Here is a 27723-nt window from a genome sequence, read left to right on the forward strand (position 1 = left end):
TGATGTGGGCCAGCTGGTCATTAAAGAAACCTGTATAGAAACCAGTGTGAGAGTTTCGGTTTTCCTCTTCCCTCCTTGTCCCTTTTCCCTTGGGTGTTGTGGGTTTATTTAATTCTAAGTCAGAGGATAGGGACTGTATTTTTTTTTTGATGGTATGCAAGCTGCTCTGGTAACCTTCTTGGCTGCAGAGTGGGGCACAAATGCTCTAAATAAATACAACTACGTACTATTAAATTCCTCACCTGTTTAGTTCCTGCTCAAATAGATGGGAAGGCTACATATAAACTTCTTTGTATATTTATTAAGGCAAATGTACAAAAAGGATGTGGGGGAATTGAGAGAAAGATCAGTGCTAAATTAGAATGGTCGGTTCATGATCAATTTTATAACAATGCAAGCATTCCTCAGCTTATTTAAAAATAATGATTTTTAATTCGAAATCATAATTTAAAAATACAATGAAATAGGTTTATCGCAGGTGAAGAGGAGGCAGCAGTCAAATATTTAAAGCATTATATTTCTAAATGCCACATAGAAGAAGCAAATCCTCACAATTCTTTTATGGAAGAGGATCTGCCCATCAGTTCTTCAAGATTATGCTTGCTGATGCCAGTCCCTCCCGTATGTCTCCCCATTGTATGCGCATGTTCTACCCTTAATCATGGATCCTCTTTTTATACATATTTTATTATCATTATTTATTAAATCAACCTCCCTCCCACCAATGCTGGCAGCCTGGAGGAAGGAGGGGAGGCATCCATCAACACACTTCAAGATTTGCAAAAGATGTAGAACTCCAGATAATAAATAAAAATAATAAAAATTCCTAGAAGTTTGAAGAAGACACTCTTCCTTACATTAAAAAAAAATAAAAATCAGGAGAATTTTGTAAAAAATCAAACATAAAAAGGAAACTTTACATACAACATTGGGAAAGGCTTGGAGATAAAAACAAGCCATTTCCCCCCAAACCTTTGCTTATTTCAGGGCAACAGAAAAGTCCCATTCAGGTGCCCAGCTTTCCATCTGCCTTGCAGAGAAGTTCTGCAAAACCTCAAGGGGAGCAGGTGGTGCTATTTTGGCTCCTGGGATGCTGGCTGGTCAGTTGCATCTTGCAATTAGAGCAGCCTGCACACAGGCTTGAGGGAACCCTGAAGCTCTGCTCTGGGGTTTCATCCTTGGAGACGGCAGTGCAATTCAATTCAGTTCCAACGGATGATCTCTTCTGTGGCCATGCGCATAATCTTGTTGAAATCAAAATGTATGTACTTCCTCCAGAAACGCCGGTCTCTGCCATAGACCTGGGCTGGGTAGCGTGGGCTTCCTGTCCAAATGGAGAAAACTCAATCAGCAACCAAAAGAATTGCAAGTGCTTGGTCATTTCTCAAAGAGAGAGAGAGAGAGAGAGCAATGCCGGCCATTAGAGGGCCCAACAGAGCCTCCTGCATTGTTGACATAGAGTTAAGGATTACCAGTTTTGCTCACTTTGCAGCAGCCTTTGCCAAAGTGGTAGCCTCCAGATGTTTTTAAGACTACAACAAACATCAGCCACGTCCAGGGAGTTGGTAGTCCAAAACATCTGCAAGGCACCAGGTTGGAAAAGGCTGTTCTACAACACTGTGGCAAATGTGATGCTCAAGTTGCCTTTGCCTTTAAGAGATCAGATTGTGATTGAGCAGAAGTGCCCTCTGGTGCGGTGCCAGCCTCTGTGCTGATGCAAGAAGCAGAGCAGACCACAGAACGGCTGGAGAATTACATCCTCACCTATGCCGTGGAAGATCCTGGCCACAGCCCTGCCAGTGAACCTCTCGTCTTGGCGGATAGACAGGAAGTTGCGGACGTCAGCTCGTATTTGCTCTTCCCAGTCCCGAAGCTGAAATTGGGAAGCAAGCCATACTGGGAGTTTAGTTACTGGTGTCCAAATGTTGAGCTGCTTTGTACAAAGTCAAAACACCGGGCTCATCTTTGCTCAGCATTGTGCACTTGATAATTGGATAAGTGTCTCCCGAAAGGCCTCTTCCCCACCTCTGGCTTAAAAGGGTGAAGAGAACTCACTTCTTTGCCCAGGTAGAAAAGTGGGCAGGATGAGGCTACTGATTATCTAGCCCAGAACTTCCTTCTGGCAGCAACTCAAGGTCTTTCCAGTCACTTGCTGCCTGAGCCCTTTTTAAAACGGGAGATTTCTGCCTGCAAAGGAAGTACTCTGCCACTGGGTTATGACCCTCTCCTTTGAAAAATAAGAGGAGTAGCAGGATTAGAACCCCCCCCCCCATCTTCAGAGCAAGTCCCTAACCACACATCAATGGAGAGCACACAGTTAATATGAAACAAATCTGCCAGAGGTTCACCTACCCAACCATCGTTATCTCAGGAGATATTTAGAAAGCCTACTCGGACCCATATATAGCATTATGAAACAGATGAGGACCATGAAGTCCCAGGAGCATTGCAGGAGACAGTGGCACATTTCCACGCGTGGTGCCTGGCTGTGGTCTCGGAAGCCACAATCTGGAGAAGCCCAACAGACATGCCTGTGTCATTCTATGCTTTTCTGTGCCATTAAGAGGAGCAGCAAAGAGCAGCTTCTCTTACTTTAATATCTTGGAGATCCTCGGCGCCCTGCTCTTCATTTGGGAGGGCCGGGTCTGCTTCCTCTGTATCCTTCTCAAAATAATCCATCAGCAGAGACTTCAGCTGGGCGCTCTTCTCCTTGCCCCCGCGGTCACGGCACGAGGCACAGGCGCGGAAAGCCACACTGCTCAAAAAGACGAGGGGGAGAGCATACTTTGCTTTTTGCAAATCTTTCTTAGCTGTGAAGGGAATCTTTGTACGAGTTAACACTTTATTACCCCTTTGGAAGGAGGTTTCCCAACTGGTGCCTCCCAGCCCTTCTCTCTCTTTTTTAAAAATAACTTTATTAGCATAATAATTTACATGAAATATACATAAAAAATGACATAAAATATACACAAAAAAATACCACTCACACATGCTTACATATAAACAAACAAAATATTAGAGAAATTTTTTTTCCAGATAATAATAAATAATGACAAAATCGAAATGATGATAACCAAATGCAATAAATAAGCCAAAACAAAAATCAGAAAGACATAACAATACATAGACCTACATCTTAAACATAAATACATATAAAAAACATAATAAATCATATTTATCTTCAATCTTAAATTAAATTAAACTCAGAATGCATATAAATTTATCATTCATACAAAAGAAAGCACATAAGACAAAAAGAACTGAAAAAAATAAAATAATGACATTTCTACATTCATCCTGTTCCCCCCCCCAAAAAAAAGATGACTTCCAGCCAACCCTTTGCTTGGGTCTATCTTTAATCTTGTATCTTTGTACATGCTTTCTCCTCTGTTTCCCATTTAATCAGTTTTATTTTATGCCTTTTATACTTCCGCTAGGAGATTGGTTTTTTTCAATTTGATTTTTTTTGATATTGTTTAAACATACTCCAGCTTTTCTCTAACTTTTCTTCTTTTATAACTTTAGCCCTCCCCGCTCTAATCGTTAAATTTTGATAACTTATCAATTTTTCGACCCATTCCTCCCTTTTTGGCACTATTTCGCTCTTCCAATTTCTTGCAATGAGTATTCTTCCGGCTGCTGTCGCGTGCATCATTAGTGTTCTGTCTTTTACCTTTATTTCCTCATTTAATAACCCTAGTAAGACATTCTTACTAGGGCCTCCCAGCCCTTCTCAGCATCCAGCCAGTCCATGACAAGCACCTGTTGCGTCCATTAAACGCAAGGTGGATCTCCCTCCCTGTTAGAACAGCTCTTTCTCCCCCAGACTGAACACATCATTCTTTTGCCCAGCTTCTCACATGCAGCAAGCAGAGTCCACCTTTTAAAGTGGTGCCAGTTTGTGCCTACCCACCTCTGAAAGGCCTGGAAGCAGGCCTGCAGCTGGGAGAGGGCAGCTTTTTCGCGGTCCGTCACTCGCTGGTGCAGGAAGTCACACACTGAGTCCAGCTCCTCATCGGTGAGATCGCCGTAGGAGCGCAGGTGGAAAGCAAACTGACTAAATTCCACGAGGATCCCGCTCTTCCTAGACACATGGGAACCTGTGCCACAAGGGAAGGGAAGAATTAAGAAGAGGCATGCAGCGGAATCAGGCCACTTGGTCCAGCATCCAGGTCTTAGTGACCAACCACGTGCCCCTTGGGGGAGGTCACAAGCAGGGCATGAGCACGGCAACAGCACTCTCCCCACTTACAATTTCCAGCACCCAGAGGCTACTACTTGCAGCACTAAAAGTAGAACACAGCTGTTGCGACTAGTAGCCACTGACAGTCTTACACCCCCCTGAGCCTGTCTCTTTTAAAACCACTGAAATTGGTGGACAGCACTAGCATTTGTAGAAGCCCACAGTTATGCACTGCGCGAAGAAGCCATTTCTTGTGTCCGAGTTCTGAACCTTCCAACGTTCAGTTTCACTGGATGGTTAGGTAGAAATAATGCAAGGCCCATTATCAGGGAGGCCGGCGCCATGTACACCAGAGGGTAGCCTGGCCACAAAATCGGCAGGAACCAGTTTAGGAGGAACTTAATGGCTGAAGTACGTTTCCGAGCACAATTCAAAGTGTTGGTGTTGACCTTTAAAGCCCTAAATGGCCTCGGTCCAGTATATCTGAAGGAGCGTCTCCACCTCCATCATTCTGCCCGGACACTGAGGTCCAGCGCCGAGGGCCTTCTGGCGGTTCCCTCGCTACGAGAAGCCAAGTTACAGGGAACCAGGCAGAGGGCCTTCTCGGTAGTGGCACCCACCCTGTGGAATGCCCTCCCACCAGAGGTCAAAGAGAACAACAATTACCAGACCTTTAGAAGGCATCTCAAGACAGGAAGCTTTTAATGTTTGATGGATTTCTGTATTTTAATATTTTGTTGGAAGCCTGGCCTAAAGGTTCATTTCCACACACCCTTCTTGAAGGCACAGTATATCTTGAAGATATACTGGCCTCGGTCCAGTATATCTGAAGGAGCGTCTCCACCTCCATCATTCTGCCCGGACACTGAGGTCCAGCGCTGAGGGCCTTCTGGCGGTTCCCTCGCTACGAGAAGCCAAGTTACAGGGAACCAGGCAGAGGGCCTTCTCGGTGGTGGCGCCTGCCCTGTGGAACTCCCTCCCAACAGATGTCAAAGAGGAAAACAACTACCAGACTTTTAGAAGACATCTGAAGGCAGCCCTGTTCAGGGAGGCTTTTAATGTTTAATAGATTACTGTACTGTGTTTTATTTTTCTGTTAGAAGCCGCCCAGAGTGGCTGGGGAAACCCAGTCAGATGGGTGGGGTATAAATAATAAATTATTATTATTATTATTATTATTATTATTATTATTATGAATGGTAGAGTGAAAAACAATTCTAGTTAAGGTGCAAGGAGGGCTCTGCATGTATAGTAAAAATAACTGGGTTGTGGAAGAGTTTTCAGGGATTGTGGTTAGGTGACGAGATGGTGGAACAAGAGGGGTGGCAGGTGCTTGGCTAGGAAATAAACAGCCAAAATGACACACATTTCCTCTCTAGGGTGTGTGTTAAGGGGATAGGCTCTCACATTGTTTTGGACTATGTTTGGCAAGGCATTGTGGAATAGTCTGACTAACTGGGAATTTGGTGGGAGCCTCCACCTTAAGCCCCCAAAGGGAGTTTTCTCCCACTGTCGCCCTGTTGAGTCAGATATTAAGAGGGTGGGGGTTGCCTTGGAATAACAAGTTCCTCCATCCTTGTCGCTCAGAAGGCCTTTCCCTCTAAAGAACAGCAAACCCACCCCACCCCACCCCCCAAACCTTCCAGCAGAGATTAAACAAGGGATAAGCAGCCAACAAGATGTGGCTTCTCTGCTTCCTTCCTGAACCAAGACCGGCTGGGGGCTTAGGCAGAAGGCCTGCTCTCTGGGACAGCTGTTCCCATCCCAGCCCACCTAGATAGGCTTCCCACTGACTGGTTACCATTCTGAGTGCTCCACTGCAGCTGACGGAGAGCTCGTTTCACCGGCAAGACCTCCCATCCCATGGAGTCGGCCAGCTCAATGACGTCAAACTCCACAGAGCTGGCATGAGCAAGGTCCACCCCTTTCAGGCGCTGCTGGGCCAGACAGACGGCAAGAGGAGGACACCTGGGGAAAGGAGAAGAAGAGAAGTCAGCAAGTGAGAAGTCCGTAGGGGAACCGAAGAGGGTCTATTTAATCTGGGAAGCTTGGATTCAAGCACAGCTGGAACGACTGGAAAAGTGCAGAGTTCAAATCCACCCCTAATAAATTATCTTAATCATCAACGGGACAGCCTCAGTTCATCAAGCGAAACTGATGCAAAAACGCAGGGAATACCCAGCTCCCCATGTGCAATTAGGGCTCTGTGTGTAGCACTCTCCCTGATCATGCCAAGCTGCGAGCATGAAAAGTGGCGCCTGGCACAGAACGCAGCGTTTTTCAAAAGGAGGCTTCTAGCCCTCATGTTTTCCAGCTGAGCTGTCACTGCAGCAATCTCTGTCACGTCTGGGGACACCTCAGAAATGGGTTGGAGGACAGCTGTGCCAAACTGCCAGGGGGCTGCAAAGCTCTTTACGCTCCCTTTTCTGGCCTAGCAGGGGGTGGAAGCAATTGTCATAATTATTATTCTTTCGATTTACAACCTGCTTCCCCATCAGGAACGATACTCAAAACAGCCTGTGCAAAAACAGCTATACAACAAGCGATTAAAACAGCGAAACCATAGGTGCAGGCACACAATGACAAAACCTACAATTTATTGTATTATTTCAAGTGTGAAAATAAATCAGCTTCATGAAAATGTGCTTTGCTTGACTCCTTTAACTCAGGTTTGCTTTAAGGCTGAGGGTGTCATGCGACCTTGGTGACAACAGGTCCCTCCCCCCAATAATCCAGACTCTTCCCTTGGGTTCTTTCTGGGTCCCTTAGAAGGCTATCCACGTGCCATCATTTCCCAGTGCTCAGTTTCCCCCCGGTCCCTGCTCAGAGCGATGCAAGAAGCCACCTTCCCCTCCGTACCTTTGAGCCACTGCCCGCAGCTGCTGAGGGCCGCCGTAGCAGACCACCCGGCAGGAAGAGAAGGTGGGGTGCAGGAGCTCCACCCACTGGCGGGGGTGCAATTCCAGGTAGCACAGAAGCGTCTCTATACCTGAACAAAGAAGAAAGAGGAAAACTCTCAAGCTGGAGGGGGCACCTGCTGCTGTGCATCCATCTCTGGTGAAAAGCCTTTCAAAGAATCATAGAAATAATTCCAAAGGTCATCTGGTCCAACCCCCTGCAATACTCAGGGAATGTTTGGCCCAACATGAGGCTTGAAGCCACGACCCCAAGATTAAGGGTATCCTGCTCAGCTGACTGAGCTATTTTCACTCCAAACATTCTTTATGCCTTCTGTTTGCAAAGGAATCAGAGCCAGTGTTCATTTAAGCTTGACATAAAAACCACAGTCCAGCAGAGAGCGCCACTGGCACATCTGCCCCCCCCCATATTTTGCAATGAGGCAGAGGGATTGTGGGCAGACTCTGAGAGGAGATCCACCTGGGCCCAGGGCAGGGAAGCCTCTGGGGGCCCAAAGAAAAAGCAGACACCCAGGAACTCCATCCTGCTCCCTACAAGCCCCTATTAACTCCCGTGTGGCCTAAATAGAGGCAGTGTTGTGCAGTGGTTAGAGCACCTGGAGGGGGGGGAGGCCAGGGTTCAAATCCCCACTCTGTCATGAAGCTGACTGGGTGGTGGCCTTGGGCCAGTCATGGCGCCTCACCCTAACCTACCTCACAGGGTGGTTGCTGTTGCGCGGATTAAATGACAAGGACCTGGGAAAGACCATGGTTCAAGTTCCCCACTTGGCTAAGAATGTCTTTGTGCATGTGTGTGCCAAAGGCTCACAACCAGCAAGAGGAGGAAGCTGGGCAGCCACCAGCAAAGATATAGGGCAAGGGGTGGCTCAGCAGTTATGGGGCAGGGGCTGGCCCTGTCCTCCTCCTCCTTTGGGAGCAGGAAGTTAGCTACCGGTCTGGCCTCCTCACCTTCCTCTCGGAAGTCCAGGCCCTCCACAGTTTGCTGAATGGGGATAGCTCGCTCGTGCTTGTAACAGACCCGAGGACGGCCGTCGCCTGGATCAGGCTGTTCTTCGCCGCTCCCTTCCAAGGCAGCCAACATCTCTGCATCATCCACTTCACCACCCTAGATGTAAAAAGTGGCTTTACTGCACACAGGAGAGACGAATGGCAGGCCGGCAGCAGGGAAACGAAGAGACCACGAACGGATTCAAATGACAAGAAATGAGATTCCGACTGAACATTACAAAGACCTTTCTGATGGCAAGAGCGCTTCAAGAGAGGAAAGGTTTCCCTCTGGAGGTGGTGAACTCTCCTTCCTTGGAGGTTTTAAAGCAGAGGTTGGGTGGCCAACTGTCATAAAGGCTTCAGTCGCAATTCCTGCATTGCAGGGTTTGGACTGGATGAGGCTTGAGGTCCCTTCCAAACGTACCATTCTATGATTCTTCCTAAAGACAAGGGAGACACTTCCTCCTCCAGGAGACAAGAGCTGTCCTGTGGACCATGAGGCCACCTGGCTACTTATCCTACCCTGGGGCTAGAGGGTTGCATGCTGAATTCATAGAAGCATAGAATTGCAGAGATGGAAGGGACCCTGAGACCCGCTTGGACTACTGCAATGTGCTCTACGTGGGGCTACCTTTGAAGGTGACCCAGAAACTACAGCTAATCCAGAATGCGGCAGTTAGACTGGTGACTGGGAGCGGCCACCGAGACCACATAACACCAGTCTTGAAAGATCTACATTGGCTCCCAGTACGTTTCCGAGCACAGTTCAAAGTGTTGGTGCTGACCTTTAAAGCCCTAAATGGCCTCGGTCCAGTATACCTGAAGGAGCGTCTCCACCCCCATCGTTCTGCCCAGACACTGAGGTCCAGTACCGAGGGCCTTCTGACGGTTCCCTCGTTGCAAGAAGCCAAGTTGCAGGGAACCAGGCAGAAGGCCTTCTCGGTGGTGGCGCCTGCCCTGTGGAACGCCCTCCCATCAGATGTCAAAGAGAAAAACAGCTACCAGATTTTTTAGAAGACATCTGAAGGCAGCCCTGTTTAGGGAGGCTTTTAATGTTTAATTGTTTTATTTCATTTTTCTGTTGTAAGCCGCCCAGAGTGGCTGGGGAAACCCAGCCAGATGGGCGGGGTATAAATAATAAATTATTATTATTAATTATTAATATTAATATTATTATTATATAGTCCAACCCCCTGCAATGCAGGAATCTCAACTACAATTCGGATGTGGAGAACGCTTCTTTCCCCCCAATAGAACCACTAAAATTTGAGCAGAGTCCCTCCTAACTTGGACTGGCAGCTCTCAGTGAACCTCAGGGACTCAACTGACCCTCCTGGTCACGTGAGCCGTTCATTTATCCAGGTAAGTTATTTGTACCCCACCCTACTTGGAAGAAAACACCTCCAAATGGTTTGCAGCATCATAAAAACATCAGAAATAAGTACAAAAATACAATTTTACAAATTTAAAGCAGCACAAAAAAATGTCAGTAAGATATCCTTGTAGAACAGCAATATAAACGGACAAAGTTAGCCTATGGGGACCATGTTAGCAGATCCAAAACAGGGTTAAGTCAACCGGATCCACCTACCATGTATGCAGGCATTGCACTGATAGGGAGAAGCAACAGCACCCTCACTTTGGCAGGGGGTTGGGCCAGGTGACCTCTTGCGCAGCTTCCAACTCTACAGTTCTATGACCCTGTTCTGAATGGGTCCACGGGAGATTCAGAGCTAGATGGTGCAGCTTTGCATGCCCATTCATAAGCCTCTGAAAGCAGGCTGAAATGTGGGCTGTGATTTGCAGGCCCAGAGAAGCAGTTTTTCAGTGTGCCTTGGGGGGGGGGGAAGGCTAGGAGTCAGCAATGCAGGGACATTAGAGCGCTCTTTACACAGCTGCAGACCCAGAATCAGTTCGTATATCCACAAGACCTTGAAGGACCCTGAATGTGGTCTGCGCTAGCTGGTAAAAAGAGATGAGGCCAGCAAACCTATTTGCACGTCACTACCTGGGCTTGAGGCCTGCACTTTGTTAAAGGGGAAATGTTAACTTACGGTGTTGCAATTTTGCTTGTTTACCCTATGGTAGAATTGAGTTGTTTATTGATCCTCTTTATACAATTTTGTAATTTTTGCATATTGTTTTCCTCTGCTTACTTTTATTGCTTTGTGCCCTGCTCTGGGATTGAAAACATTCAATGAAGAGTGGGCGATAGATGCAGTGGTACCTCGGGTTACAAACGCTTCAGGTTACAAACTCCGCTAACCCAGAAATAGTACCTCAGGTTAAGAACTTTGCTTCAGGATGAGAACAGAAATTGTGTTCTGGCGGCGCGGCAGCAGCAGGAGGCCCCATTAGCTAAAGTGGTGCTTCAGATTAAGAACAGTTTCAGGTTAAGAACGGACCTCCGGAACGAATTAAGTTCTTAACCAGAGGTACCACTGTACTGCAAATGAAGAGGTGGGGGGGGGGGTTGCCACCACACTTGACCCTGCAGGCTATCAGGAAGAGAAATCATAGAATCATAGAGTTGGAAGAGACCACAAGGGCCATCCAGTCCAACCCCCTGCCAAACAGGAAACACCATCAAAGCATTCTTGACATATGCCTGTCAAGCCTCTGCTTAAAGACCTCCAAAGAAGGAGACTCCACCACACTCCTTGGCAGCAAATTCCACTGCCGAACAGCTCTTACTGTCAGGAAGTTCTTCCTAATGTTTAGGTGGAATCTTCTTTCTTGTAGCTTGAATCCATTGCTCCGTGTCTGCTTCTCTGGAGCAGCAGAAAACAACCTTTCTCCCTCCTCTATATGACATCCTTTTATATATTTGAACATGGCTATCATATCACCCCTTAACCTTCTCTTCTCCAGGCTAAACATGTCCAGCTCCCTAAGCCGTTCCTCATAAGGCATCGTTTCCAGGCCTTTGACCATTTTGGTTGCCCTCTTCTGGACACGTTCCAGCTTGTCAGTATCTTTCTTGAACTGTGGTGCCCAGAACTGGACACAGTACTCCAGGTGAGGTCTGACCAGAGCAGAATACAGTGATACTATTCCTTCCCTTGATCTAGATGCTATACTCCTATTGATGCAGCCCAGAATTGCATTGGCTTTTTGAGCTGCTGCATCACACTGCTGACTCATATCAAGTTTGTGGTCTACCAAGACTCCTAGATCCTTTTCACATGTACTGTATTTCTGTATTTTAGAATTTCTGTTTTTTTGGAAGCCGCCCAGAGTGGCTGGGGGAACCCGGCCAGATGGGCGGGGTATAAATAATAAATTATTATTATTATTATTATTATTATTATTATTATTATTATTATTACTGCTCTCAAGCCAGGTGTCACCCATCCTGTATTTGTGCCTTTCATTTTTTTTGCCCAAGTGTAGTACCTTACATTTCTCCTTGTTAAAATTCATCTTGTTTGCTTTGGCCAGCCAAATGCCACCCCCAGAGATCTCTGCCTTCCTCTCTTCTCTCTCTCCTGACCTTGCTGAGCTCCTGCTGCTTCTCATGCAGCTCCCGGCACTTGCAGGGAGGGAAAACCTTCTGTACGAGCCTCTTCACAGTGAAGAAGTCAACCGTGTCAGCGTAGATGTGCCGTCTCAGCTCGTGTAAATCCTCACCCTAGAAAGAGAGATGGCCAGCCGTGTGACTTTGTGGGGGAAGGAGACCGATTGCAGAAGCTGCTGCTGCCGCCACCAAGCAGGCACTCCCACAAGGACCAACCCAAGCAGAGTCCAGCAGGCCTCACCTCTGGGTGCAGGAAGAGGTGGCATTGGGCTGGCTTGCCATCTCTGCCCGCCCTCCCGATCTCCTGCACGTAGCTCTCAAAGTTCTTGGGCATGTTGTAGTGCACCACGCCCCGCACGTCAGACTTGTCCAGCCCCATGCCGAAGGCCACCGTGGCCACCACCACCCGCAGCTGGCCGGACATGAAGTTGTTCTGCACCCGGCGGCGCTCGGCAGCGGACATGCCGGCGTGGTAGGCTTCGGCAATCCACTTCAGGGGGCGGCGGATGCTCTTTTTGGCTATGAGGAAATGGGATTTAAAAAAGAGAGAACGGGAGCAAGGCTCACTTGACAGGGCTCTGAGAGGCTTTCAGGGCAGAACTGCTCTCCCGCACTGGGAACCGCAGCTTCTTTCCCGATGGCAGCAGAAAATTTTATTTGGTTTTTAAATAAAATAATAATAAGCTTTTAGTTATATCCCACCCTCCCCGGCCGAAGTCAGGCTCAGGGAGGCTAACATCAAATATATAACATTAGTATGAAATCAAACAATAATTAAATTACCTCCTAAAAACAGGTCAAAATCAAATTAAAGTATAATTAGATGGCTTTCCGCAGGGTTAGGGTTGGGAACAGTAAGTGCTCATTGGCCCAACTGGCCCGCTGATCTTATATGGGCCTGTGAGAATGCTGGGAGCCTCTTTCATATTAGTTCTTACACAAAAAGAAAAGGGGAGTCAGGCTGAGCCCTGGCCAAAGGCCTGGCAGAACATGAAGTTGCCCTGTTTAATTTCTGCATGCTGTGCTGCTGTTAAAGGCTGCTAGTGTGAGTAACCTGAGAGAGCGTCCCCGAGTTCTCTGCCACATTGCAAGGATTCCTGGGGTGCACGGATATTTCAGTTTCTCACTCTGTGTGCCTGAGTATCTCCTTTGGACATGTTACACTATTTTGTCATTTTGGTTGACTCTGAAGCTTGGGGTTAAGTGCAAGGTAGCCACTGTGTAGCTGAAATTTAGGTGGCTCCTAGTAATTTTAGTTATATTTTTATGGGGTATTTCAGCTTAAAAAAAATTATGATGACACTCCAGGCCTCTGGAGTAGAGCCGGCTATAAATAAATGCATTTTCAATTTGGCCTGAGAACTGGAAGAAAAAAACCACCAGCTCTCCTGTTTTCTGACCCCACCATTTCCCAGCCTGCCTCTCTCAACAACCAGCCAAGCCGGTGACCAGCACCTTTTGCTTTCTTCCTCTTGCTAGCAAGGCTGCTGCTGCTGCTGTCCTCCTCCTGCTCCTCAGCATTGGGGGGTTCTTTGAGCTTCACGCCCTGGAGGCACGTGCGGATAAGGGCTGCGATCCGGGCCGTCTCCTCGCGGCGTGTGCAGTAAACTATGACCGAGTCTAGGCTCCCAAACCTCTCCCCTTGCAGCAAGTTCACCAGGGCCTGGAATCGGAACAAAGTGGCCAACTTTGAGATGCAGGATTAACTTGAGGGAAAGTGACATGCATTGCTCAGCGTGGAAGAAGGGAATGCCAAAAGACTATCACCGGAGAGACAAGGGACCCTCCCAAGTCTCCACAACATACGGCTGGAAACCAGAAAGACTTCTGAAGATGGAGCCCCCCGCACTCTCCCACACAGTAGTGATGGGCAGCAAGTCGGGGCTCCAGACTCACCTGGTCCTTGTCTCTGTCCGCAGAGACAGAGAGATGCAAGTTTGGAGGGACAGCAGCAGAACGCACAGCAATCCCCTTGGCCTCTGGGATGCCCAAGTGATGAGCCACGTCCCGCGCAGTGGAGAGGGTGGCGGTGGCTGTGAGGCCCAAGAAGCACCGCACGCCCAAGCGGTCCCGAAGAACCTGCCGGAGAGAAGGTGTCACCCAGCCAGGCTCTGCTGCTTACAGGTGTTCCTCATCCACACACCTGTGTTTGCATCTCGCTTCTGTGCGCACAGATTCCGTACCTTACAGAGGCGAAGGTAACAAGGGCGGAAATTGTGGGACCACTCTGAGACGCAGTGTGCTTCGTCGATGCAGGCAAAAGCTACTGGGGGCAGCTGATCGGCTGGTGGGAGACAACTGGATGCTGAGACGCCTCCCCCAACCAAAGCCTCAGGTGACAGCAGGAGCACGTGAACCTTCCCAGCCTTGACCTGCAAGCATGGAAAGCCAGCAAGTCGTGAGCCAGAATTTTAACATTTCTTTTAAAATAATTTTAAAAAGTCTTACAATGCTGACTTGCCCCACAGGGTTGTTGTAAAGACTACAGGTAGAAAAGGCATGTTGTGCTTTGAGCATTTGACAGCATGCTACAAATTTATTACTATTTACAAGTTGCAAACCGGAGGCTGGAAGTAGCACACGGACACCCCTAGCATTTTGCAGTTACAACAAGAATTATGTAGCCTCTACATCAGTCGTCTCACCCTGTCCATGGCAGCCTCTCTCTGGGTCTTGGACATGTTCGAGTGTATGCAGACGGCTTTCAGGCACTGGGGAAGGCCAGAGACCTGCAAAGGAAGCACAAAATGTGTGTCACTGAAGGAAGAACAGTCAAAAGAGATGGAGATCCCCTCAGGCCACATTGAGGCTCCCAGAGCCACCTCCTTGCAAGCTTTTCCTCCTCTGTAACTTCCTCTAAGGGGGTGAAATATGCTGAGGTTTACCCTAAACACATTCCCTGATGCTAGGATCATGTCACCCAACAAACTTGCTGGGGGAGGGAAATGATTTGCAGGGAGGGAGATCTAATTTCTTGCTTAAGAACCAGGATTGAACTAGACTGGAATTGGAAATCTTTTCAAGGGAACCTGCTTGCAAATAATTTGAAATTATATTCTTAGAAGCTGAACTCAACATTTGGTCTTGCAGATATACTGCTGCATGTGAACGCCAGGCCAGAGAGAAACCATTGGGTCCATCTGTCTGAATATTACCTCCTCTCACGGGCAGCAACTCAGACAGAGGGTCTTTTCTAGCTCTGCTACCTGCCATTACAACTTTAAAAAACTGACCAAGAAAAGTTACTTTGAATAAAAAAGTTATTTTTATCATATACTTTGTGGCTTTATATTTTGATTTTGTTCTGTGAACCACCCGGAGACCTCCAGGTGTAGGGCAGTATATAAATTCAACAAATAATAATAATAATAATAATAATAATAATGACTTGAAAAGCAGGTTTGTGTCAAAAACGGTTTGTTAAATGTCCTCTATTGAAAATAGACAAGAGCTGCCTGCATGTCCAGCTGAGGCCTTGCTCCTCCGCTGTCAGAGTCCAAAGCAATCACAGCAGAAGACCAGAAGCACACTGCTAAGGTCTGGAGGGTAGAGGTTGAACGGAGCAGGCCCCAGGGATGGCTAGGAAAGGTTCTTGTCCGAAAACCAGGAGAGCCACTGTCAGTCTTTGTAGACAACCCTGGGCTAGATGGACCTATGGTCTGCCTTGGAAATAAGGCAGGTTCCCTGTGTTCCTAAATCTAGAGCATGGAGAGCTTCCCTCCTCCCTCTTCCCCCCTCCCTGGACCACAAGCAAGGAAATGACACCACCCTCCTCCAAATCCAAACCAGCAAACTTACTTGGTCATCCATCAGTGATACCAATGGTGAGATCACCAAGGTGATGCATTTGGACCTCTTGCTGTACAGGTACGCAGGGAGCTGGTAACAGAGAGATTTCCCCATTCCTGTGGACAGCACTACCAGCGTGGAGAGCCCTAGAGAAGTGGCAGAATTAAGAGCAGCAGCGGCAATCAGCATGGGCTGCCTATAGCAGTGATTCCTGCACTGCAGAGGGTTCGACCAGATGATCCTTTGAGTCCCTTCCAAGTATAAAATTATACTGTTGACATCCGTCTGTTCAAGTGACAATGGGCTGTGCCTATGGGGGTGAAGTCAAACCTCCCCGGGGCACAAGCCTAGGCTGTGTGTCTGGAGGTCCTGGGCTGCCCAGACAAGAAGACGCCCCTCTCGGACTTGCTGATGGGGTCCAAAGGAAAGCAGAGCAAGATGTTTAGAACCAGCGGAGCTGCAGGAGTTGCCAGGAGGAGGCGTACAAGACGTCATCCAACCGCCTTAGGGACTCTGCTCCGCATTTGTGTAGGGTTTACTCTTTACCCCTTTCTTCTCCTGGAGATGTCCCACAAGGCAGCCGAAGTTCGGGATCAGTTTTCCTTCTCCTAGACGGGCTACCTTCCTAGGTTGACGAGCCCTATCTGCCCCTCACTTATCTCTACAGCATGTGTAGGAACTGCCTTCTTGACTGTTGGACCTGCTCTCGGTCTCATCCACTCAATCCATTGGAGCCTATCTCCACATGCAGGGGAAGTCATACAATTTGATGACTCCATGTTATTGGGCTCAATTCAAGGTGCTAACAATCCTATATAATAAAGTCCCTGTGTCTCTGCGTCCAGTCCCTGCGTCCCTGTGTCCGCGCTAATGCGCAGAGGCGGGACGTACACACACACGCTCTCTCTCCCCCCCTCAACCCTCTGCCTCCTGTTCCCCTGCGGCGGCGGACCCCCGGAGCCCGATGCCGCCATCTTGGTCCGCCTCCTCCTCCTCCTGACAACCCTACCTGGCCCGTGGGAGGAGCGGCGGGGCTGCGGCCTTCCCTCCCTCTCTGCGCTCGGCCGCAGGAGATGACGGGAGAGCGCTTTGTTTAATTGCGTTCCCGGCGCACCCCGCGGCCGAGCGCAGAAAGGGAGGGAAGTCCGCGGCCCCGTCGCACCTCTAGCACCCGTTTTCTTAACGGGTTGAATGAGACTAGTAACATATAAGCCCTTAAGCAGCTAGTACCCTTGTTGTAACACCTCTCCCCATATCAACCAGCTCCTATATAAATTCAACCCTTCAGTGTTGCTTGGTCATTCCTTGGAAGAACAGTCTTCCCCCGCCTAGTGCCCTCCTGGTGTCTTGGACTATAACTGCCATCAGCCTAGTTGGCACAGCCGACTAGGTAGTTCAAAACACCTGGAGGCCAAAGGCTTAGGAAAAGGATGCAGCAAGACCAGCAACGATTGCTTGGCTGCACTTCCAAGTAAACTGCATCCTTCTTTCACTCTGCATTTCCTGCATGATGAGGAAGTGTCTTGCAAACAACCCTTCTCACCTGAGAGTATCCGCATAATGGCTGTTTCCTGTCCTGGCCGGAAAGTGGCATAACCCAACTCAGCCAGTGCTTCCAACACTTCTGGAGGGGTCTCTGCATAAGACACAGAACAGAGATCCAGTCAAGAAAGGGGCAATGATTCCACACTCATGGAAGCATCAGGAGAAAGGGACGTAGGTAGAAATTCTGCAAAACCCATTATCAGTGAGAGTGCAGCCTGTCCACAGAACTGGCAAGAAGCACTTTAGGAAAACCTCACACCGACCGTTAAGAGTGAAGAACACACAGGGCCTTTTAACTGGGGATCTGATGCACAAACTCTGCAGCAAGTTCTGCCTCACCACTGCATGGAGGCTGGCGACAACCAGCCATTGGGGGTGGGAGGTGGGGCAACAGAGGCACCCTTTTGGAAACTTACCTCTCACCTTCCCGTCCTGCCCCAGTTTGTAGAGAGGTTCTGTTGGCGGAGGTGGTGGGAGAACTTCCAAGACGGGCCTCTGCACACACAGGTGAACCTCTTCCTCCTGCATCAGGTCTCCTTGGCCGCTCTCACTTTTTGCTGGCGAAGAAGGAGGGGGGGAGGAACAACAAGTTATGAATATTATTATCTTTATTATTTATTTATTAATATACCACCTGGACCGTAGAGTCTTTGCACCAGCTGCAGCCTCTATACCAGCTGCAAGGAAAGCCCCAAATTATTTCTTCATCTTGACACCATGGCGCTTGCATCTGCTTACAGAAAAATGCCCTGCTAGCACAGTGGGAACGGACCAGCGACAGGTTCTATCTGTTTCGAGACCACATAGCATCAGACTGGAGGGTGCTACAGAGGCAGCCTTTGCCTCTTACCTGCGATCTTGCTGTAGGCTGTGTTGGTCATCTGAGCCACTTCCTCCAAAGTCAGCAGCGGCACCTCCTCTTCGGCAGCAGAGACATCTCCCTTCAGTTGGGGGTCAGCGGCAGAGAGCTGCTCAGTAGCAGCTAAAGGAAGAAGAGAGCAATCAAAAGAATGGATTTCCCTTCCCCTTTGGGAAAAGGCTGTAGCTCAGGAATAGAGGGTGGCTAAACCCTAGTTCAGGGGCCTGCTCTGCCGCCCAAAGAGCAATTGCTTTTGACCACACAAGACCACAAATTCTGGTAGCAGTGGGGTAGGCACAGCCCAGCACGCTGGTGTAGAGGCAAATCACCGTTTCCCTATTGATCAGTTTGATCATTTGACGAGGGAAGACAACGACAATGCCAGCCCCCCTCACCCCATTTGCACAGTTCAGTCGGGGGGGGGTTGTGTTCCTGTGTTTTCATGTAAGAACTCGGAGTGACCATTTCATCATATGGCCCCTGAAATATTGACAAAGGGTGAAAGAAGTCCCTGGGCCAAAAAAAGATTAGCCCACCTTGCCAGGTTCAATCCCTGGCATCTCCAAGTAGATCTGAAACCCTACATAGATGCTGCCAGTCAGCATGTGGGCAATACTGAGCTTACTGGTTGGTCTAAGGCAGCCCCCTGGGTTCCTCCTCCTTCTGCAAATATGGCCAGGGACTTGCCTATGCCTTGGCCCAGGTTGCCCTGAGCTTTGGGACAGTTGCAGGAAGAAGACCAACTACTGTACCTGTAACTACAATGGCTTATTATGTCCCAACCAGGAACTGTGGCAAGTGTTGGCTTGTTTCACTGGAACTACAGCTAAGAATATTACCCACAGCTTGGAGTTGGCTTGGTTCACTAAACAACCACATGCCACTAATGAGAGGTCACCAACCACACATCACTAGCAGCCAAGGCGAGCTGACAACTGAAGCAAAAGTTTCCAACCTCCATCTTGCAGCTGAGGTGGAGGACGGGCAAGAATCTGAGGCTCACACACGCAAAACTAAACTATGCATTTAATATTAATGTACAAACTTAGTCATTTTATCTGCTAGATGTGCTAATCCTATGGCCAGAAATAGTGTCTTCCTTAGAACACATTCCAAGAAGTCACAGGACAATTGAGGTAGCCTTCATGGCCTTATGCAAAGGTTAGTGAAAAAGCATTTTCCAAATAAGGCAATTATTGATTGATTGGTTTTATTCAATCCAGCCTTCATCTTACGGTCTCAAGGTGGGTTTCAAGTCAATTTAAAAATCCAAACAAAACCTAAGGAATGGCCAGAGCTGATAAAACACCTAAAATCACATGAGGATTGATAATAAAAAAATATCTTACGGAGTCAACACAACAAAGCAGTCAACTGGTTTATAATGAGGACTTTTTCCTTCTCTCTGTGCTTGACAGCCAGATCAAGACTCTGCTGGTAGCTTTGCTAATAAAAGGGCAGTGAGGGTTTGTAGACATTGCAGGAAGTTGTGCAAACTCTGCAACTAACTCCTTCCATCTGCCTTTTTGTGAAAGTCTTTGTAGCCGTACAAAACATACTCAACGTGTCTTCTGTTCTCTTAATGCAAAGCGTCCCAATACCTGGTCTTTATTTTGTGATCATCTGGCCATGACAGCAAGGTGGCCTTACCTCTCCCCTTGCACTGGGAAGCCCAGTGACCAAGTTCTCCACACCGGAAGCAAGTGTCAGAGCCTCGGTCCAAGTGCCTGCCCCCTCCTCCAAACTGCTCCCCCTTTTTCTTCCACTTCTGCTTCCATACCTGTCAAGACACCAAAAAGATGCGGGCTAAGGCAATGGAGGCCTCTCCTGCATCACTACAGGAGGTTGTGATCAGGCCGTGTGAGTCATGGGCCGGCAGAGGACCCAGCTGAGGGCTCCAGTGGCTTGAGGGGGAATCTGTCAGCATATATTTGGCAGGAGGGTGCCCCAAAGTGTTCTCGTACCCCAGTTATCCCCACGGTGGAAGTCATGAACTCATCCCCTCTCTGACAGGCTCTCCAAGCTTGGCAAAGCCTTGGCTGACACACAAGCCCTGGTGCCACTGAAGACTTGGAATAGCTCCATCTGCCCTGAAGGGAAGGGGTCAACAGCCACCTTTCAGGAGCTAGAGCCACACCCACCCACCACCCAAGTCTAGGAGGAGTCAAAGGAGAAGGGAGCAGAAGAGCTCAGCCCATCAGGAGCACTCACAGCTTTAGTGATCTCTTACCTTCAAGAGGTGTGCCTTCATGGACTCAGATCTATAAATTTAGACACCCACTCACTATCTAACCACACACTGATACACAAGCCCATGAGAGGCTTTTAAGCGGAGGTAGGTTGGCCACCTGTCATGGATGCTTTAGCTGAGATTCCTGCACTGCAGGGGGTTGGACTAGAGGACCCTCGGAGTCCCTTCCAACTCCACGATTCTATAACTGTGCTCCCCACCCATGCAGAAGTGCAGTGAGGCAGAAGCGTACCCACCTCACACAAACAAATGAAGAAAAGGCCAAAGCAATGGCTATGAGAGTAGTTGTTATTTCCCAAAATGTTTCAAACATAAATATTCTTCTTCATAAAATAAAAAAAATCCTTCAGTAGCACCTTAAAGACCAACTAAGTTTTTATTTTGGTATGAGCTTTCGTGTGCATGCACACTTCGTCAGATACACTGCAACAGAATCCACCAGACCCTTATGTATATTCAGAGGGTGGGGGTGATGGGAATGGGTGATGGGCTGATGGGAGTGGTAAACCTGTAGATGGCTGTTAACGACTGTTGATGACTGCAATTGGTCCTGAGGGGGAAAAGCAAGGGCTGAGGTGCTAAAGAAAGCTTGATCATGCATAATGAGATAAGAATCCGATGTCTTTATTCATCCCAGGTGGCTCCATGTTTCAGTGTATCTGACGAAGTGTGCATGCACACGAAAGCTCATATCAAAATAAAAACTTAGTTGGTCCTTAAGGTGCTACTGAAGGAATTTTTTTATTTTGCTTCGACTCAGACCAACACGGCTACCTACCTGTAACTATTCTTCTTCATGTGAAAATAAATACAAAATTGAATTCAATTTCCTCCAGAGCAAACAGGCTACTTCAAAAGTTGGAAGCTCCACTCAGACATGATTAATTCCAATTCTATTTTATAGGCTGTAAATACCACTACGGGAGGCAGTGGAAGACAGGAGTGCCTGGCGTGCTCTAGTCCATGGGGTCACAAAGAGTTGGACACAACTAAACGACTAAACAACAAAAATTACCACCGAGTCAAGAAGCAATTTACCTGCTTGCGGAGTTGCCTCCCTTTCAAAGCGTACCCTTTCACGTGAGATTTCTTCTTGAGATTGATTCGCACAAAGTTGCCATCCTTCTTTGGTGGTGGCCTAGAAAGAGACAAGATCCCTTTACTGTAATGGTTCAAAACAGGGTGCCTCCTATTTAGTTGTACTCTTGCTCAGGCTTAACAGTAACTGCCAAAAAGGCACATAGACTTAAGCACCAAAGCAGTTCTGATTCCCACCAGCCCCTAAAGACCCTAAGGGACTGTATTTCTTAGAACGGTTCTGAGATTTCTCTTCTCTTTCCTCTTCTCTCTCTCTGAACACAAGTCCCACAACCAGATTTTTAGTTACAGGTAGGTAGCCGTGTTGGTCTGAGTCGAAGCAAAATAAAAAAATTCCTTCAGTAGCACCTTAAAGACCAACTAAGTTTATATTTTGGTATGAGCTTTCGTGTGGTATCTGACGAAGTGTGCATGCACACGAAAGCTCATACCAAAATATAAACTTAGTTGGTCTTTAAGGTGCTACTGAAGGAATTTTTTTATTTAACCAGATTTTTGTAAGGGTAAAACATCCTCAAAGTGGAAAAGGAAGGGTGACAGTGTGGTGTTAATAACACAAACCATGCAAGCTGCCAGCATGAAGAAACACTGTAGGGAGGTACTGTATGAAATAACAATTTTATGTGACAGTAATTTGTAGAATACAAAATCAGGATAAGGACATTGGGAGAGATGGACTGCACAAACCATTCACTTTCTAGTACAAATATGAGCGGATACCGAAACAGAGGAGAAAATATTAGATGAAGTTGTACTTCGAGGAGCTCCAGCAAGCTCCCTGGACATACCTGCAGGCCAGATTGCTGGATCTCTCACTCTGCCTGGGACAATCCTCCCCATCAACTTCCCCAAGTAGGTTTTCAAAGCAAACTGGGGTGCCTGTTCCACTTTTGTCTTGTGCCTCAACAATGTCCTGACCATCAAAGTCGTATTCGCTGAGCCCTGGCTTTTGACTGGCACCACGCAGCTTTTTGAAGCGCCTGCCCCCCGCAACCTCCTTAGTTCTCTTGCGTTTTACGCCAGAGGGGCCCCTTTGGAACCTGCCCTTGCCGTCATCTCCGTGGGCTTCAGGATCCTGCTGCCTCTTCTTGCAAGAAGCTTTTGCTCTCTTAGGAGAACTCTGCTGCCTTTCCTCCACTTTGCAGAAAGCACCACTCAACTGCGGTGAAGTTCCTTCCCGAAGCTGCATCTCGGTTTCCTGAGTGGCATCCTCTGTATGAATCTCCAGTTTGCGGCTATGCTTGAAGGCAGAAAACTCAGCTTTGCCCTCGGCGAGTGCTGCATCTGCACCTGCTTTGCATGGGGTCTCACCTGCAGCGTGGTTAGCCTGCCCACTGGGCTTGCAGCTGTCTCCAACACGTTGGACCAGGGGCTGGCTCCCCACCGCATCTCCTTGACTGTTTTCCCTGGGAGAATTGCAAAACTTCTCCTGTGCCTGCTCTCCAAGGTGGGGAGGAACACCCCCTTTCCCCTGGGAATTGTGTCCTGGTGAGCCCTGGCCTGGATCTGCCCCACCGCCTGGGAGAGGAGAGCCGTCTCCAGGGAGCCCCTCTCTTGCCTGCCATTCTGCCCCTTGGCACCTATCCAGCCAACCAGGATCCAGGCTACTCAGCCGCTTGGTCAGTGTCTGCTTCAGCTGCTGGAACTTATCCAGCAGTGGTGGCGGCCTTGGCTTTGGGTCAGAGTAGGGGAGCTTGTTAGGAACCAGCCCTGGGAATGAAGGTGGCAGGAGGGTTTCAATTTCCATGGGATCGGGGCAAAGCAGCTCCTCTGGGCTATTTTTTAACAAAGGAGCCTCAGGTGGTTTGGGAGACGCAGCCTTTGTGGTGGTTTGGTGCATGTCCTTCTGCTGTGAGACCGCTGTGACTGACTTCCTCCTGGGGGTGAGGGATTTCCTTAAAGTTACAGGGCGTTCCTGAGATCAAAAGTAAAATTCAGTTAGTTTCCAGCAAGTGAACCTACCTACCGGTATATCCCCAACACTTTCCCCTCTTACTTTATACCAGAAAAGAAAACCTTTGAAGCTAAGCTTCAACCTTCAGACAACCTTCCCTTCCCTACTGGAAATCTTTGCTAAACGGCTGGCTCTTCCCCAACAAGTTTTGAACCACGTAACAAGTCTCAGGTTCCTTACGTGGGGTTTCCGGTTAAAGGAGATCAAACACCAGGGCTGAGAAAATCTCACTTAGTATTGGGAAATGCGTGTTCATGTGTCTGCAAGGTCAAATTATACGGATAAGTAATTATTTAGGTAAGGGAAATGAGCTCAGACTTTCCAAACAGCCTTGTCTGGTTCAAGGTGCTCATCAAGTTTCCATTGAAATGGAAGGAAGTGCAAAGATTAGATCATATCGCAGGCATAGTTTAAATGGAGTTGGTCCTTTTCCCCCCTCAAGGATCTTCAGCCTTCAGAAGCTACCCTGTCCCTGCACTCAGCCTGGGCTCAAGGCTAGAATTAGTCACTCACCAATCACACAAACCTTAATAGCTGATCCCAAGTTGCATTTCAGCTTCATGCCAAAATATTTTACAGAAGCCTGCAGGGTGTCTTGATCCTGCGGGGTCAGTTTAGGAGCCATATTTCCTCGATTCAGGTGTGTACCCCAGCAATCCGACTCAGGTACCTTGGAAAAGAGACGAGGAGAGCAGGGAGGAAAAACTGGCGGACGTTTTAGAGGGTAATTACGGCATGCAAAACTAATGTTTGTAAATTTTAGTTGCAAATCGTTCCCCTGTGCAGAGTTAAGTTTAATAGTTAAGTTTACATATCCCTATTGCAGTTCGTTTTCCATGTAAATGCTATCATTCTCCAACTATTTATACTTTTATTACATTTATATCCCACCTTTCCTCTAAGGAGCTCATAGTTCTCCTAACTTAATCCCCACAACCATGTGAGGTAGGTCAGTCTGAGAGTGAGTGACTGGCCCAAGGCCACCTAGAGAGCTTCATGGCTGAGCGGGAATTTGAACCCTGCTCTCCCAGGACCTGGTCCAAACCTCTAACCACTACACTACACCTTATTGCCTTTTGAAAACAGTTCAGCCCCAACACAGCTTCATCTGGTTTACATTTAGAGGCTGTAGGTGACAAAAATGGAGATGAGGGGGTGTTAACAGGCTGCAGGGTTTTTTGATCTGATAATAACAAACATGGGCTCAAGGCTTTCCCCTGCAAGGTCAGTGCCCACAGACATCACAACTGCAAAACACAAAGCCCCTTTGTTACCTGTTCCGTTACTGGAAGCTCCCGAATTTCTTTCTGGCAGATGGCTTCAGATTCAAGGCGGCCTTGGTGTCCTTTGGTTTCTTTCAGTGCCTTGTATTCTTTGTACAGTTCTGTGCACAAATAGCAGTTCAGAATGACTTCTGAGCTGATGAGGAATTACCTGCCCAAATCAGCTCTGGGGTCTATCAAACCCAGCATACACACTCTCCCTCAGGTAGTAGTAATATTCAGGTGTGACAGTTCTACAATAGATAATGATTTGAGAAGAGCCTGCCTGTAGGGAGGTCTTGTTTTGATAGCTTATGTTTAGAAATTCACCCACTGGGTTAGGCATTGAGGCCTGCAACTTGAGCTGAATGAAACCACAGTAAACATTGCAAGGGGCTGAGATGAAGAGACGGAGAGCTTCAATGCACAAAGTCCCCCCCCCCCAAATCTGACAGGCCATGGCTCTACAGAGCAGCTGCCAATCAGAGATGACAACACTTTACAGATGGACTGTTGGCCTGAATCTCCTTAAGGCAGCCAGCCACAGTACCTTTCTGTAATCATGTTTCCATGTGTTATAAGGGGTCAAATTTCACAGCTACTGGAAAAGCATATTAAGTAAATGGAAAAGCACTTGGTACACCGAAAACCCCTACACAAATAAAACATATTTAGATGGCAATAATAATAATAATAATAATAATAATAATAATAATAATAATAATAATATATTATTTATACCCCGCCCATCTGGCTGGATTTCCCCAGCCACTCTGGGCGGCTTCCAACAGAAAGATAAAACACAATAATCTATTAAACATTAAAAGCCTCCCATTAAAAGTCTTCTAAAAGTCTGGTAGTTGTTTTCCTCTTTGACATCTGTTGGGAGGGCGTTCCACAGGGCAGGCGCCACCACCGAGAAGGCCCTCTGTCTAGTTCCCTGGAACTTGGCTTCTCGCAACGAGGGAACCGCCAGAAGGCCCTCGGTGCTGGACCTCAGTGTCCGGGCAGAACGATGGAGGTGGAGACGCTCCTTCAGGTATACTGGACCGAGGCCATTTAGGGCTTTAAAGGTCAGCACCAACACTTTGAATTGTGCTCGGAAACGTACTGGGAGCCAATGTAGATCTTTCAAGACTGGTGTCTTCAATGGCCCAGTGCTGACTATATAAGTGATTAAGGCACGTCATTTCAGTGTTTTGGGGTCTTGTGCTGTGTTTGGGGTCTTGCCTGAGTGTTGGGGTCAGTCTGTCCGTGAGTTGGAGCCTGTGTTACATCTTGAATTTCTGGAGCAACAGGAATACTTTATACTTTATATCTGTATCTGCAGAGCTTAAAAACGATGTCTATATATCAATGTCTGGAACTGTTTTACTGAGCTAATCTTCTACAGCAGTAAATTATTTTGGACCTAAAGTCGCCTGTTTGGTAAATGGAACTGGGGGGAAACTTCTGCTACATAGGTGCCTCAGATCCCCAACAGTAATTGTTATTCAGTTAGGGTTTCTCAGCTCTCCATCAATACTTTGGATTCGCAATGCTACCTTGTATTTTATAATGTTTGTATGCTATTGTTTAACAGTAAGAGCTGTTCGGCAGTGGGATTTGCTGCCAAGGAGTGTGGTGGAGTCTGCTTTGGTGGTGGTTCCTGCTTGGCAGGGGGTTGGACTGGATGGCCCTTGTGGTCTCTTCCAACTCTATGATTCTATGAACCTCATTTATTTTATCTTCTGCAATGCTTTTGCAGGAGAAAGGTGCTAGAATAGAGAGGTTGCCCTGAACCAACCAAGTTCTCCCTACCTTAAGACAATGTGTTCTTAAAATGAGCAGTGACAATTATTCTGCTAGTTGGATTTTTGTGTTTTAATTAGCAGGAGTTGCAGGGTTTTAGAGTTCTAGGCTCTCCTTACCACCATAGGGAACTGGGAAACATACATGTGACTCTGGGGAGCAACTTATTTGCAAAACTTGCCAGCTGATCTAAACTATTCCAAAAATAATAGCTGTCCCCTTGATTAACCTAAAGCTGGCTTGACATCCCTTCCACTACCGCAGCACACAAAAACAAATATGCTAGGGAGAAGAATCACACTTACGTCTGACCTCTTCAGGAGCCGTTGCAACATCAGCCTAGAAAACAGGTGCAAATTTGTCAGGATAATTTTAGAAATGTGAATGGCTACAGACATGCTGTCAGCAATAACTCAAATGTCCACCCTAGTCTACAGTGTTCCAAATACCTTGCCAGGTCTCCTCTGGTGCTCCTGGAAAAACAAAACCTCCCAGTTTTTCAGCAGGAGTTTAACCTTGCTACATCTGTCCATCACTCCCCAAGACAGGCTTCCAAAAACTGCACGAGAAGACACATAAGTTTTAGGTTAATATGTTCCAAAAGAACCCTTCAGAGCTGGGTTGGTGGCAGGCAGGAGGCCACACTGCCCAGGCCATTATGCACCCAACAACATGCAAGCCCAGAATATGTTACACAGCAGCAATCCATAATTGGAGAATGCAACTTTCAGATTTGAAAAAAACAAAAAAACAATCCTTCCAGTAGCACATTAGAGACCAACTAAGTTTGATATTGGTATGAGCTTCCGTGTGCATAAGGGGAAAGGAGCAGTTTTTTTTCTTATAACACTATATTCCGAAAGGGAAGAGAATGTACATTGCTTCTCTGCCAAAGTACGATCCGGCACACACGGAGGTCTCTCGCATGCCTGCATCACATGCGAACTAAGTCAGGGGAATCTCTGTGGGAACTTAACTCTTTTGGGATTCTTAGCTGGACCCACTAAGGGGGCCGTGATAAAGTTCCCATTGGGATTCCCCCCTCCCCCACAATGAAACCCAACACTGTGACACTCATCCCCACACATGATAAAGATACGCAGAAGAGGAGACACCTGCCCTGAAGAGGGGCACTGAAAGGGACCCAGGCGTCCGGGCACCCCCTCCTGGGGATACTGGAAGGGACCCAGGCGTCCGGGCACCCCCTCCTGGGGATACTGGAAGGGACCCAGGCGTCCGGGCACCCCCTGCTCGGGATACTGGAAGGGACCCAGGCGTCCGGGCACCCCCTCCTGGGGATACTGGAAGGGACCCAGGCCGCCGTCCTGCCCTCCCTTCCAGGCCGAGGGGGGACCCAGGCGTCCGGCGGCCCCGCTCCGTTACCTCTACCTCCTTCCCACCGGGCTCTGAGACGATTCCCTTCTTCCCGCGCGCCCGCCGCGCCGACCAATAGGCGACGGTTCTACCGCTCGAGGGGCGGCGCTTGCTGCGCCCCAATCAGGAGCAGCCGTTGGGGAGGCAAGGGAGAAAGGAAGGAAGGGAGCTGGTCTCCTTGGAAACCCCGTGGGA

General features: G+C 48.0%; 1 protein-coding gene across 1 annotated transcript; it reads right to left on the minus strand.

The window, feature by feature from the left end:
* Nucleotides 1-473: 473 nt before the first annotated feature.
* On the minus strand, nt 474-27701 carry RECQL4 (RecQ like helicase 4). Its single transcript, XM_035126270.2, has 25 exons — nt 27538-27701; nt 26604-26713; nt 26460-26493; nt 24376-24485; nt 23628-23771; nt 21936-23062; nt 21088-21187; nt 19449-19578; nt 17790-17921; nt 17356-17496; nt 16938-17030; nt 15404-15540; nt 14251-14334; nt 13789-13977; nt 13502-13684; nt 13061-13268; nt 11847-12124; nt 11582-11719; nt 8050-8206; nt 7043-7172; nt 5985-6151; nt 3914-4100; nt 2593-2755; nt 1765-1873; nt 474-1324 (listed from the first exon to the last, which is right to left on the minus strand). Exons 2-25 carry the CDS (start codon nt 26685-26687, stop codon nt 1203-1205), a joined length of 4347 nt encoding a protein of 1448 aa, XP_034982161.2. The 5' UTR covers nt 26688-26713; nt 27538-27701; the 3' UTR covers nt 474-1202.
* Nucleotides 27702-27723: the final 22 nt, after the last annotated feature.

The sequence above is a fragment of the Zootoca vivipara genome, chromosome 8 (assembly GCF_963506605.1).
Source record: "Zootoca vivipara chromosome 8, rZooViv1.1, whole genome shotgun sequence".
Classification (NCBI taxonomy): Eukaryota; Metazoa; Chordata; class Lepidosauria; order Squamata; family Lacertidae; genus Zootoca; species Zootoca vivipara.

What these genes read in the sequence shown, in the direction of transcription:
- RECQL4 (XM_035126270.2), bottom strand. Translation starts at nt 26,687, where the DNA reads ATGGACAGATGTAGCAAGGTTAAACTCCTGCTGAAAAACTGGGAGGTT. An exon ending in TCCAGCAATCTGGCCTGCAG is followed by an intron (nt 21,188 to 21,935) that starts GTATGTCCAGGG and finishes GTCTCTTTCTAG; the next exon opens with GCCACCACCAAAGAAGGATG. An exon ending in AGCCTACAGCAAGATCGCAG is followed by an intron (nt 17,497 to 17,789) that starts GTAAGAGGCAAA and finishes CTTCTTCGCCAG; the next exon opens with CAAAAAGTGAGAGCGGCCAA.